Raw genomic sequence first — 14,576 nt, 5'->3', positions numbered from 1 at the left:
TCTCACTCACTTACTGATGTGAATGACATGATAGGTCTCCATCGTTTTACACCCTCTCAAACAATAGGGGATAATATTTAGTCATGACAGCAAGTTCAAAAGATTTCCTCAAATGGAAAATCTGTGCCATAACCAATTTGATTGTTTGGTTGTTTTTTTTTTGTATCTTGTGCACATACAACTGCATGTTAAACCAAACCTGTAGTTTTTATATGTCAGAGTAATTTATTTATTTATTTTCATTTTATAAATCATAATTTAGAGTGCCTTAGTACTTAGTGACCCAGCCTGTCAGGCTGAGGAAACATGGTCAAATGGTTAACTGCATTTCATCCCTCTGGACACTCAGGCACAACTGATAAGTGCACTTTAGCATTGGTGAGCTAACTAAAACCTTTCTTCTGACTGACAAGTGCACTTTAGCATTGGTGAGCTAACTAAAACTTTTCTTCTTTCTTCCTTTCCTCCTCCCTTTTGCCTCCAGACTCGCTAAGTCTCGCACTAACCCCCAGGTCCTGGACATTGGGGTAAACCCTCAGGACTTCAATGCTGAAGAGTGCTTGTCACCCGGCAACTGGGACAAAGCTGATGCCGACACAGCTGACAGACAGGACGCGTTCAGCTTCTGAGACTGTGGATGGTGCTGAGGGGAAATGGAGTGATTTTTTTTTAGGTGGGGTGGGGAGGTGTTGGAGAAGGGATGAAGGAAGACTGTGAACGACTCACCATCGTAGTCCTCTCACTAATGCCATCTGGAGCCATCACGTTAAGCCGACAGGCAGTTTTACCTGGCTGACCTGTGATGGTTATGGTTACTTCTCAGTCCCAGACCAAAGCAATACAAAGTAACTGCTCGTTTCTTATGTTTTTTTTTCCACATTAGTTCTCTATTAAATTTGATTTTAATCCTCATGTTACCTGTTTTTATGTTGTCAAGCAGTTTCCCCTTTTATAATGTCCCTAAACATTTTGTGTATGCTTATATGTATGTATGTACATAGACAAGATATTAATTGTATTATAATTTATGAGAGACTCTGTATATGGTTGTGGAGGATTTGGGAGATGCAGATTGTCTGTGTGGTTCTTTCTATGCAGTGATATACTCTCCTGGAGAGGTCAACACAACCCTGGGCACTGTCGATGGAGGAACTTTGTCAAATGTCAGGGCGTTGAGATTTTTAATATAGTTAAGTGGTGCGTATTTAGGGAGAGGTTTGCTTTTACCATGACTTTTCTGAATTGGGCATGGGTTTTTTGTCCATAGACTCAAGTCAGCCTCACATATTTTGTCAAAAGAGAAACAGATCTTGAGGTTAGTAAGCAATGTGTATGAAGTGACAGGGGTTCAGATTACTTCCAGATTTGCAGCTGATCAGCTCTAATTGGTCGAACCAAAGAAGGTCCCCAACCTCTGGTCGCACCATTTCTCACAGATATTTACAGCCATGCAGTGGCATTACGCAGTGGCCGAAACAGCACGGCCTAAGTTTATATCAAAGACAATCTTATTTTTTCTATTACAAAAAACAAAGATATTTTTGCACTTCCCTTCATCTGTTTCCAAAGCACATTTTCATTTCAGGGAAATAATTCTCATAACCAGTTGCATTTGATTATTTCTATAACGCTACCTTTTACCAAAAAAAAAAAAGTAGGGGAAAAAAAAAAGAATAACATTTAATTTGTGTATGAACCAAATTGACCAAATGGATCAGTTATTTACTATCAGCAAACACAAATAATTTGTGTAAGTACTGTTAATAACTTGAAAACCAAGGATGCAACAAACAAACAAACTGCTTTTTAACAAAATCAGTTTTAAATGTTTATATGTGCTAATTTAATCTCAAGTTGATTATTTTCAAATATTTACTAATATTTTGTACATTTTATGTGCTGTTTAACCCTGACTTATTTGCCATTTAGGAGTAAAGTTTTACACAGTAGTCAAGATCTTGGACTACTTTTGCGATGGAGTTTTATTTGGAGCTTAGATTTGAGTTCCAAGTCTTTGGACATTTTTTGTCACATTTTGACATTGTTTTCAGTATTCATTATTTGAATCATATTATTCATTTTGCTTTAAATAAACTTTGTATTAATGTGTATTCTGTCTGCCTTATTTGTTATTATTTACTTTAATTAAAGTAGCTTTCTGAATTCTTGTACACCCCACATTCTGGCCGTTATTTAGCTATTACACATGGAGTTTAACGCTAGGATTAAACAGTCATGACGTCCATCTGATTGACAGCATCCACAGAAAACAATGACCGGTATATCATAACCATAACTACATAAAGTATTGCACTCAGACGTGTTTTGCCACCTCTGAGTACAAATGTTGAGAATCGATTCGTTTGAACTTAACCACGTTACCGTTGTGTTGAATCCACTTGATGAGTTTGAACCCGTTTACTATACGTCGTGATATAATTACTATTTCTTAGGGTAATATGAATAAATGTACTCATACAACTTGTATATGAGAGCAGAGTTGATCAGAGCAGAACAGGATAAAACAAATTTGAGATTCCAAACATCACCTACGTCGCGATCGTTTCTCTTAACCAATCAGTGTTGGCGTTCGATACAAACAGTTACAAATTGATGCCATAGACTTTGTGCCGTTTATCTGGGCGAATGCACACATGAAAACGTGAGAGGACAGGACAGTCTTTGCAAAGGTAAGATATACGAGTCATTGGCTTGACTCGTTTTCCGTGAGAAATCAGTGCCCCAATAAAGTACTTCCAAGGTTTTTACATTTAAATCTAAATTCAACTGATGTAACTACTCTATTGGGGTAGTTTTTGAATTAATAATACGTAAATCATTCGTCAGCAAGTGACCATAAACTTGTTTGTGAAACATCTTGACTAACCGCTAGCTGATTGTGGGCAGCAAACGTTCGAAGTTTTTGCTAACTGAACGATAAACTTTTGAAACTATGTATATATGATATTTCAACACTTGCATAACTTTGTGGTTTGTTGTGCAATCCTAATTAACGAGAGAAAATTGGGGCAATTTTCATGCGCGGTTCAGTTAATGTTGGGGGGGCGTTTTGGCGGTATAACCACTTAAGGTTAGTCAGGCTTAGCTAACCTTGTGGAAAATGATGACCTTCAGTCAGTATGGGAAGTTTAGGCTTTAGACACAATCAGTTAACATTAGTTATTTACAGATGAGAATGGCTTGGGAGGATTGTTGGTGTCCTCTAACCCGTCTTGAACTTTAGAATGTTGTTGATTTTTGCTGAATATGTTAACATTGGTTAACACATAACAAATGGCGATGAAAGGCGTCGCTCACCTCATTTAAGTCCTATGTCTGTTTTAAAATGGTTACATGTGATATATCCGATCTTATTTGTAATCATACCATGCAAATAATTAATTTTACAACTGAAAAATACAGATGGTTAAGAGCAACACCACAGCAAGTTGCAAGAGGCGACTGGAAGATTCCGGTCTGGATGACACACATGAGACTCCACGTAAAAGGCCTTATAGTCCTGTTAGTTCTGCCTCCCCAGACCTGGCTTGTGTCTTGGACACCTCTGATGCTTTGCAAGAGGTGGAACAAGTTCCCTCAAGTTCCCTCATGCCTGCTGAAGACCTAAGCATGAGGTTTGGACAGAGAAAAGGAATTGGCCTTGCTACTGAAGAAGGTCAGTTTGAACAATTGAACAGTGTTCCGAGTGGGAGTTATGAGAAGTTCAGCTGTACTGTTGCAAACGAGGGTCAGAGCAGCCCGTTGCTTCGTAGCACAAACTTGGATAGCCCCTTGGTTTCACGTAAGGAGACTGTGGACCTAGGTCCTGCTTTCGACTTTGATGTAGATGAAATTTTATGTCTCAGCCCCATTGACTGTGATGTTGGGGAGCGTATCAGTGGGATTGATGACTTCATTGCACATGGTCAGAATTTTTATGGGGAGCCTGACTCTCTCTGTCTCAGGGGTTGTTCTGACAGTATGTGCCTCATGGGTCAAAGTTCAAAGCAATGCCAAAGGTATAGCACAGGTGAGGGTGAGAACGAGAGTGTCAGTGATGAGGGCTATTTTACCAAATCTTTCAAAACGCCAACTGTGGAGAAATCAGAGGTCATGGCACCAAGAACAGAGGTCATGCAGAAGCTGTCTCCGGTTATGTCCACTCCCCTCGCCAAGTCAAGAGAGTCAGTGAGGGTCTTGGTCTCAAACACTGCGCTGAAGGAGAAGACGGAGGAAAAGGAAAAATCCTCTGCAGCTGTGAAGGAGCAGTTGATTGAGACGTCCACTTCCACTAGCCCGTCCAGTTCTGAGGATGGGAAGTTGTTTAACTTGGCAGGGCAGCCAGCAATCCCTCTCTTAGATGACAGAGAAGGTTTGGAGGGCAGGAGTAAGAGTGGGGAGGAGGTTTTAATCGTAGGTGCAGCTGTCCGTGAGTCTTCAGTTTGCAGTACTGCTCCGATCAGAAGTGTCGCTCAGTCAGCCGTTAAGACAGAGGTGGTTGTCTCGGACGAGAAGGAAGAGCCCCAGTCGGTCAACCAACAGGTCATGTCCCCGGAGCGTCTGGTCACCTTCCGGGGAATCGAGGTACCCAATGGCGGCCCTTCTGAAAGCACACTCCCTCTTCGCATCCAGGTTTGAATTTGAATATGAATATTGCTCCTGTACCATTCCTACATGCTTTGAATTCATAGCCTTTTTGCTTCTGCAGTCTGTCCACTTGTGTCAGTTACTGCTGGTAAAGTAGTTTGAAGCTCCTATGATGTCACTGATATTGAGATGTTTATGAGAATATGTGGCTGTGGTACCATGTTGTATCTTCTGTATTTTCAGTGTTGTTGATGTTATTAGTATAGTAACAACACTGTCTCTTTTGGTTTTGATAAGCTTTCAGTTCTCTGTCCCTCCCTATTAATGCTCTGTGCTGTCTTCTGTATCTGCTATTTATTGGATTGGAAGAATAGAGGGAAAATCCTTTACTTAAGAAAGATTTTCTGAGCCCTGCCATTAATATTCGTTTGAAAACTTGCTGCTGCTAAACACACTGTGTGTGGGTCAGGTGAAATCAAAAGTGGTACTTCCAAGAGCACAGAGTAAGAGCAGTGGAGCAGATATCACCCAGAGTGAACAGAGGGCGAAGGCAGCGGTCCACAGGCCCGTACACAGGTATCGACATGTTTATGTACTTCTTTAAACTGAGTGAGTGTGTGATGAATCATTAGTCCTTTGATGAATTAGCTTTGGGTATACAGTAATGTTGTGAAAGTTATATGAGGTGTTCCCATGTAGATTTTCCCATCTTAAACTTGTTTCAGCCTTTAAGTGTTAATTTCTTAGCCTTTTTGTGGTACTCTGAAAAATGGTTTCACTTGACAAGCTCTTTTGTCAGTTAAAAAAAAAAAAAGTGGTAGCCTATGTGTTAGTCAGTTGAAGGACATGCTCTGTCATTTGTGGTCTTTGGGGTTTTTTTTGCACTTTTTTTTTTTGCACTTTTTTCCTGAACATGCCATTGTTCACAAACCTTAAACATGGATTGCATGTTTTTATCTGTTGTTTAAAGGTGGCAGATTGGACTGAAATGTGATAGGCATCAAAACACAGGGATAAAACTGTCATTAGATGAGGGAGTTGTATGTTTTCTCATGTGTATGATGAATGCTCAAGTGTTGAACCTTAGAATGACTGTCCCTTTTACAACTGTGCCACCTGTCCTTGTCGTGGATCATTTCCTGATGTGCTTGTAAGCGTATGCATGGATCTATATCTGTCTGGTAGAGAGGAAGGGTATGTATGTAAACTGTGTATGAGTAATCAGCACAGGCCCAAGCCTGCCATTACATTACGCATTAGTGTCTAGTTTCAAATGAACTAGGCCTAAAGTATAGTAAGCTACTCAGCATACACAGGGTGATGTAACTAGGGACATGTGAGGTTTGGAGTTTCATTCCAAATGCTTTTCTCACCTCCTCTCAGAAATTGAGCCAGCATTTACTTTTTCTAACTACGGAACCCTTGAACAACTGAATGTAATTTTTAGTGGTCTGGGCGGTGACTACTCTTTGTGGCTCTGTTGTGGCTCTGAGGGGTCTCTTCTCTGTGCTCCAGGCCTGTGGTGTTTGAGAGGGAGAAGGACTGGGAGCGTGGGAAGAGGATCTACATTGATTCAGTGACCAGTCACATGAGAGAAAACACCGAGACAGGAGCGGGTACAAACTCTCCTCATCTAGGCCTACCCATTACGCATTGGTGTAACTGGGGAAACACCCAGAAACGGATTTAAAAAGCGTCTTTTAAAAAAAAAAAACGCGTTGAAGGGGCACTAGTTCTTACTCTGTGACTTTCGCAGCGTTTGGTACGAGCTAGTATTTAAATGTTGGAGTTCTGATTAAACATCCTTGTACACATGCTAAATGGCTGGGAATACCAGAATTAAAGATGATGTAGTTGTTTTTTTTTGTTTTTTTTATGTAGCTGATGTGCTTATCCAGATGTGTTTATCGTATCAAAAATCAGTTGGTAACAATACGAGCCTTGAGATGAAAGTTTGGCGTGGTGCTTAAATGTATGCAGGCAATTTTTGATTCAGTTGTTCGGTCTGGCTGCAAACATGGACCGTGATGAAGCAAACACGATAAACATCATTACCTGTCCGCCCCTTTACTGTAGACTGTTAACTCTTTCGGCCCACTCTGATGTGTTTGAATGGTTCACAGGAGCGATGACTGAGTTATTTCATCTAATGAACACTGTGGCGAAAGGAGAATGTGGAGAAGATGGTAGACCATGGCAACATCCCTCTGATCTCACCCGCAGGTAAACGTGCTTCTCAGATCTCTTCATGACTAGGAACTGTTTAATCTGTAATCAACGTAATCTGTGCATTTTACATTGGGGGGGGGGAGAAAAAATTCAAGAAGTAAAACTGTTTGTAAAAGTCGGATGAGGGCCAGGGTACATAGTGGTTCAGAAAACATGATTTTCCTTCACTTGGTCGATTGTAACCCAAAAGATAATCACTATCGCATTGTGTGTATACTTTAAGGTCAGCAGCATACGTAAACCTGAATGTCTGAATATGTTTTTTTTTCTTCTTTTGAGAAACTACTGTGCACGCAGGGGCAAACGCTTGCTCTCTCTGGATGAGTGGCAGAGACAGAACCACCACAGTCATCGACGGTTTTCCCAAGTACCTGACGTGTTTGAACGCAACCCACTTCCATAAAGCCAGACTTTTTCGCTTGTTTGTCTGGATTACACACATGACACAATTTACCAGTTCAAACTTCAAATGTGTCCATTGCACTTACTCTAATTACTGACGACGTAACCAAAAATCGTCCACAAGCACTGCTTTACTTTAACGCTTTGCACTTTTTGTTTGAATATTTGTACTGAAATTGTGTTGTGTGCCGGGTTTTTTTGTGTATTGTACAATGCCAATCAAGTTTTTGGATGTTGTTTGTGCTTGTGTAACTCAGGGATTGTTTTGAAATTTTTACTGTTTGTGGTTTTATAAACCTATATATGTACAGTTGTGATACTTTAACTGTGATTCTCTTAACTCTTTGGTGTCTGTTTTACCTTCCTTTCTCTCACCTCCTTTCCAATAACCTGTTGAAAGAGGACAACGAGATTAAACTGGTTGAAAAAACAATGCGTCTGTAGCCAAAATCACTCGTGGCTATAAGAAAACAAACCGGAATTGTGCGCTGAACACATCTTTTGTTTGTGCCTGGGAATCTGTTGGCCTCTGTTTTCCTCCATCCACCTCCGTCAAACCAGCAGAGACCTTCAAGTTATTGTTATTAATATTATTATTATTATTATTATAATTACTGTATTTGTAATTGCAGGAGTTCAGTCTCCAAAGAGAGTCATTGTGTGTAATTGCTGCTTTTCAGAGCAGTCACCAGTTGCGAGACAGCGTTGCTTTTTGGCACTTTTTAAAATCTCATGCTTTATTTGGAGGAATATTAAAAGTTTTCTATATAACTATCCAAAATTGCCATTGCTGTAATCCACATGGGGTCAACAGGCTGAGATTAGACTAACCTTGGACTATTAGAAGGAGTTCTTTTGTACTTTGGAAACAAGTGCTAGGATGACAGGACATATGTATAATTTGCATGTTTTTAATATACACAAACATTCAAAGGTACACACTTTTATATGTAGACCAGCAGATACATGAATATATGTAAAAGAGATCTGGCATGGGTTACACAAATGTCTGGAAGTCTTGTCTTCCATTTGAAATTCCATCACTGGGTGTGGTGTTGGTGGTGATGGAAAACTCTCTATCTTTGGTTCTATTCTAGAATCAATTTCGCATGTGATAACCATGGACTTGGGGACGTTTTGAACAATGACTTATCTGAGTCTTCACTGCTTGGTAACCTACAGTGTAGTTTAGTATCCATACACCCTCGCACCCTTTGTTCTAGCTGAAAAGACAGAATTTATGTGTTTAATTAATGTCCATATTCTCAAAATTGCACCATTTATGAATAATTCTCACTAGAGAGATTCTTTCTTTTCTTTTTCTTTTCTTTCTTTTTTTTTTTTTAACCTGTAATTCTTCATTAGCGCAGAGTTCATTGTGGCTCAGATCCAGCTTTTTCAGGTTTGAGGGATTTGAAGTCGGAGCAGAAGCCAGAGCAGCAGCGCCCCCAGCTGTTATACTGCATTTACTGACCCTGGAGCGAGAGAGAGAGAGAGAGCGAGAGAGGGGGAAGGGGCTGGAGTAACAACACAGCAAAGAAGACCATTCAGATCCCTGGGACTCAGTCTTAAGTGTGTGTGTGTGTGTATGAGAGAAGGATAGAACAGTCAATAAACCTCAATCCAAAAAAGAGTCATGAAAAGGTATCATGTTATTTGCAACTACTAACCACACAAACACACACACACACACACACACACATATTATGTGGTGCTCAGAGAGATTGCCTATAATCGGCCATCTGCAGTTTACAGAGTGGATTCTCCAGTCAGCTAGCAGATTCACCCCTGAATCCTACAGGTTATTGTCACTTAAGTTCAACTGCTTCAGACCGGAGGAGTCTGAGAAACTGCATCCTCTCAGCCTGGTAGGAAAAAAAATGACATTTAAATACGTAGTCCAGATCTCCTTTCTGGGTCCTTTCTGTGGAGTTTGCATGTTCTCCCCTTGTCTGCGTGGGTTTCCTCCAGGAGCTCCAGTTTCCTCCCACAGTCCAAAGACATGCAGGTTAGGCAAATTGGACACACTAAATTGCCCCTAGGTATGAATGTGTGTGTGAGTGTGTTTGTCTGTGTGTCTGCCCTGCGATGGACTGGCGACCTGTCCAGGGTGTTTCCCTGTCTTTCGCCCTATGAGCACTGGGATAGGCTCCAGCACCCCCCGCGACCCTAATTGGGATGAGTGTCTTAGAAAATGAGTGAGTGAGTGAGATTAAGAGATAACATTTACAAGATGGCAAAGTGGAATCTGTGAGCTAATTTTAACCTAATCCTGCTAACAAGTTATCAGTTGTCGATCTATCAAATGTTTTTGAGAGGGCTTTTGAGATTTACGTTTACGTTTATTCAATCAGCAGATGCTTTTATCCAAAGTGAATTCACAGGCAAGAGATCAGATTGTGCAGTAAGTAGAAGTACTTATAAACATCTTTTAGATATCTTTCTGGACCACATTTTTATAGTTCCAATAATTGACTATAAGAGCAAATTTTAACTTCAAACATCTTGATAACTGTTAAAGGAAAATGAAACACACTCACTCTTGTATAAGAAATGTTAAGGTCATCTTTCAGCAACTCTTCATGTTAAGCGCCACAGCTTACAACTCAAGAACACTCAATTTAGTACTGCTGCTTAACACCTCAGATCTGTAGGTAGGGCAGGGAGATGCTTCATTCCTGGGTCTCCTGGTTTATTTTTATTAAGATGTCGCTGGCTCATATATGAGGGGTTTGATACCAAAGCTGAAGCCAGAGCAATAGAACCATCTAATGTTACACTGCAATCTTACAGCCTGAAGTGGGGCTGGGGGGGGGGGGGGGGGGGGGGGGGATAGCTCTTGAATAGCTATTGAATAGCTCTGAAAATAGCTCTTTATTCAACTTTGAAATGTGACTCAATGCTGGAAGAAACGTTGGATATCAACACCTCAATTTACAGGTATTTGTATTTGTTGATGTGTAGATGTGCAATACCAAACACACAAAATCATTCAGTGAAAAATTCAAAGGGAAAAGACCACAGCAAACAAAACAGTAGCTCACCAAGTTTGTACATTCACACACGTTCACGCACGCAAGTAACCTGTAAGATGTGTCTGTGAAAGATCCTGTATCAGTATCTCCAATTTACAGTGAAGATTCTCCAGTTCAGAGGAGAGCAGGCTTACTCATGATTCCTGCATATTACTGTAGCTCAGGAGAAATTTGAACTTAGAGCTAAGGCTGGTGCCCTACATGTCTACCCTGAGCTTCACTCCTGAGTGCGGCAGATTATTGCTTACCGTTATTACTCTCGCACTATAAATAACCTAAATATGAGCAAACATGTCAGGAGAGTACCAAGCAATACTGTCAAAACAACTGCATTGTTTGGTACTCTCTTTAAAGGGTGACAACATGAGCATGCAAATATGTAAAAGCCCACACAAACAGGCACCAACTTACAACAAGTATTTTACAACACTACACTAGGCGCTTTCGCACCGGAGGAACTTTTCATAGTTCTTAGAACTGTTGGAGAAAGTACCCCCTTTTTGGCGTGTTCGCACCGCAGGAACTTAGAACGATTTTAGTTCTAAGAACGCCGTTTTGAGGGGCTTTTTTAGCCCCTACTCCAGGGTAGGTACTTTTGCAGCACAATAGGAACCTTGTGACGTAGGTGTACAGCCATTGGTCCAGACGCAGGTATACGATGATTGCAACCGCCATTTTTAAAGATCCGTGCAAAATACAAAGTCTTAGAACGTATTTCATTTAGCTTTTGATATTCATGTCTCAAAATGTCTGGAATTGTAGGAGGGGGCACATAGTTTTTATGTTTTATTTTACCGGTATTTATATCCCCCAGCATTGACCATTTTGCAACGTCCAATGTATATTTGTACATTGAAGAGGTAGCGTACACTCCGCTTCGGTAGGTGCTTGTGTGTCCGCTTGTGTGGCTGTTATCCGCATTTTAACCTAAAATAAGAATGTGTTTATCCAGCTTACGATTTGAGGGCTGCGGCGGGGAAAAAAAAACACGATGCCGCGAGCAAGGGTCAGGCACAAGCGCTATGCTAGCACCCGAAAAGTACTATGCCCATTAAGTCATTCACTGCTACTGCGGTGGTAAATGCATAAATGCATTGGGAAATTATTTTCTCCATTGGACTGGGTCTATCGCCATACAGTTTTATTTTCGTTAATGAGAAGGCAGTTATAGGTTATCTAATGTGCAATCAATATTTCTGTCATTCAAATTCAATAAAACTCATTGCGTATACTGTAGTCTAGTTTGTCGATTTCTTTTGCCGCAGTAATGGTTCTTTTTTTCCTTTTGTAGGTATTTAAAAGGTCTTAAAAGTCATTAAATTTGTACTTCAAAATGTGCAGCTATCCTGGTTAGTCATAAACAACAGCTCTTAGCTGCTATACCGTCGGCCGGCTTACGTCACTTCAGCGTTCCTACTGGCGGTGCGAAAGCAAACAGAAAAAAGTCCTAGAACGAATGTAGTTCTAGGGGAAGCTCCACAGGGGGTAGTTCCTATCGAATTAGACCCTAGAACTGTTCGGTGCGAAAGCGCCTACTGTCCTGCAAGCAGTTTCAACTGCAGAGAGCAAAGTGATTCAAAGTGTTCTTTTAATACTGGAGCCAGTGGTGTGCAGCTGACATCAGAGAGATTACATCTACCTAGATGTAATCTTAGACTTCAGTGTGAGGCCCAAAAGAAAATGCAGGAGAAGATCCAAGTGCCCATTTCCAGTTTGTAAACTCTTGTCCACTGCATTCTTGGGCAGGTCTGACACAGATGCTCTGATGAACAGTCTGGGAAGTTCAGTCGTTTGCCATAGCTCTGCATTAACACTACCCACTTATCTTACACTTCTCTTGGCAAAGCATAGATTCCTCTCCAAGATCTGGGAGCAGACTTCATGATTAACTGATATATTTCTTTGACATCAATATGACAATGTCCCAAGTCTTCCTCATAGAAGATGAGATACCCTTTGTTTATCTGATTTAATCCAAGATTCCCACCTTTACAAATCATCATATTTGTCAATATATGTGCCCCACCCCCTCAACATTGTTTGCCTCTTTTCCCAATGAACTCTCCCCTCTGGAGGTCAATGAAACCGTGTACCTCTGTCACTTGAATAAATTAAGGAAGGATGTGATTGGGAGCTGCTCGCCGAGAGCTTACCCAGAGTACAGCAGGTGGCAGCAGATTCCTGTGGATGAGATTTGTGAGCAAAGCCACCCAGACATTTGTTCTTCTGCATCACAAATGATCTGATTGTTTTTGAAGATCAGAGGAAGTCAACATTCATCTAGGCCATCCAAAAAATAACATTGCTGTATAGTTCTACACATCAAGTTCCCCTGTTTCTGTGGGAAAAAAAAAGCTACGAGGAAGATTCACAACACGACATTTATTCTCTCTCATAGAATCTAGCTCCCAAAAAGAAGGTGGAAATATCAAACGGGGATATATTTTGTATCTTTTCGGGTTTGGGTTCAAAGATGTCATTACATCGTATTGGTGCCTCTTTTTGTTGTCTCTTGGATGCTCTCTTAATTTGTCTCCCCTCATATTCATTGTGAATCTCTTCATCTCCATCCTTTGTGTTGTAGAGCTCTGAGTAGATCTCATTTAGGAGCGCCGGACTGCTTTGCTTTCTGGTTCACTCAGAAATGAATTGAAACTTGATCATCTGCAGGATCTGAGATTTTGTTTGTCTGATCAATAAAGAAAAAAAACATGCTGAAATTAATAGAACATGCAGGTCATTTTTGTTGTGGGTTCATCTAATGTGATCCCATTGTATTACCTGTAACATAGAAATTTACAAAAACTCACAGGAAATATGAGATACCAAATTTAGGAAGAACAGCGAAAAAAAATTATATTTCTAACCCAATAATTTTTAATCCTTTCACTGATAAATTGCTGGAATAACTTCAAATGCTCTACCAATGAATGGAAAAACATAATCATAAAGTATCTGCAACTCCTCAGGAGCACACCTGAGTATATCTGGGTTTTCTAATTACAGCGGTCTGGGTTCATGTGAATGGGAGGAGAAGTGGAGACTGCTGTGAGCTGTGCCTGATTTATCTGCTCCTTTTTTTTTGTCTCTCCATTTCGTGCATCAAATGCTGTTCAAGCTATTTTAAACGCGTCGCAGAACAGGTTAGTTTTGACAGTGGATCAATAGTTAATGTCTACACGCTGAGAGGAGGAAAGTTGGAATATTTAAAGTTCCGTATTTCAGACAGCAAAAATGTAAGAGATTTACAGAGGTTAAGTTAAATTATGTACACCGTAAAAACCAAGTAGAATAGAGTAGAATAGAAGCTTGCTAAATGAACCAGGTTATACATTCTGTATATGTACTTAAATGTGACGTTGAACCATTGAATAATGACAAAAAGTTAGAATCAGTCACATTAAGTAACACAAACTCAAATACAGATTACTATAGGGAGTATTCAATGAGATTGTGTATGACTGATTCTTTAGCAAATGTTAGGTAAACACAGTTTAGCTGAATTAATTGCTGGTTTTTCCTAGATCCCATTTTAGCTTGCTCCTTTCTCCATCACCGTGATGGGAATCTGTTCAGATGCACTTTGCACCATCTTTGTGACATAATGCACATAATCAGCCAACACAATCACGACATATCTAACATCTGGGCAATAACAAAGGAGAATATTATTCATCTCCAGTGACCCATTACACTGATTCACAGATTTTCATATTTATTATTTCAGTAGCACCTGCTTCATCCCCAGAGCCGTCATTAGTCAGAGTGTTACCTTCTCTTCAAGGTATTTCAACAAAATTTCGTTGCGTTCCTTTAATTAACGCAAATATTGAAATGGTTTATGGATAAAAAGAGTTTAAGTGCATTTTTGTTCTATGGCACAGCCTACCAACCAGTGATTATGGTGACCATCCAAAACCGTTTCCAGTGTTACAGGAAAGTTGGGGGAACGTTCTTTGAGCCATGATACACACCTGAGTTTGGGTAGTTTCTCCCACTCTTCCTTGCAGCGTCTCTCAACCTCAAGTGAAGAAACACAACAGCACCCTCTGCTTGTTGAAAAAAGATTTGCTGCTATGTACTTGCAGCTTACACACCAGTGGCCAGTTTCTTACATACTCCCACCTAGCTGCATTTCAGAGAAGCATGTCAACATGAATACTTTTTGGCATTGATTCTACTTAGTGCCTTACGTAAAAGAACCCTGAACTTAACAGTAAGGTTTGTCAAAAAACAAAGTCAGTGAGTGTGCCCCAGTGGCCTAATGGATAAGGCACTGGCCTCCTAAGCCAGGGATTGTGGGTTCGAGTCCCATCTGGGGTG

The 14,576-nt window shown here is 40.5% G+C and overlaps 1 protein-coding gene and 1 non-coding gene across 2 annotated transcripts in view; both read left to right on the top strand.

Annotated features, from left to right (window-relative positions):
- Positions 1–1,632, top strand: part of ldlrap1b (low density lipoprotein receptor adaptor protein 1b) — a 32,133-nt gene extending 30,501 nt beyond the window's left edge. Inside the window, exon 9 of the mRNA XM_030771530.1 lies at positions 485–1,632. Within this exon, the coding sequence (XP_030627390.1) occupies positions 485–629 (145 nt within the window). The 3' untranslated portion in view covers positions 630–1,632. The remainder of the gene's footprint in view (positions 1–484) is intronic.
- A 12,871-nt stretch (positions 1,633–14,503) lies between these two features.
- trnar-ccu (transfer RNA arginine (anticodon CCU)) lies at positions 14,504–14,576 on the top strand. The gene has a single exon. It is a non-coding gene; the product is annotated as a tRNA-Arg (tRNA).

The sequence above is a fragment of the Chanos chanos genome, chromosome 4, assembly GCF_902362185.1.
Source record: "Chanos chanos chromosome 4, fChaCha1.1, whole genome shotgun sequence".
Classification (NCBI taxonomy): Eukaryota; Metazoa; Chordata; class Actinopteri; order Gonorynchiformes; family Chanidae; genus Chanos; species Chanos chanos.
The sequence above is the reverse complement of the archived record's forward strand: the minus strand, read 5'-3'. Positions and strand labels throughout refer to the sequence as shown.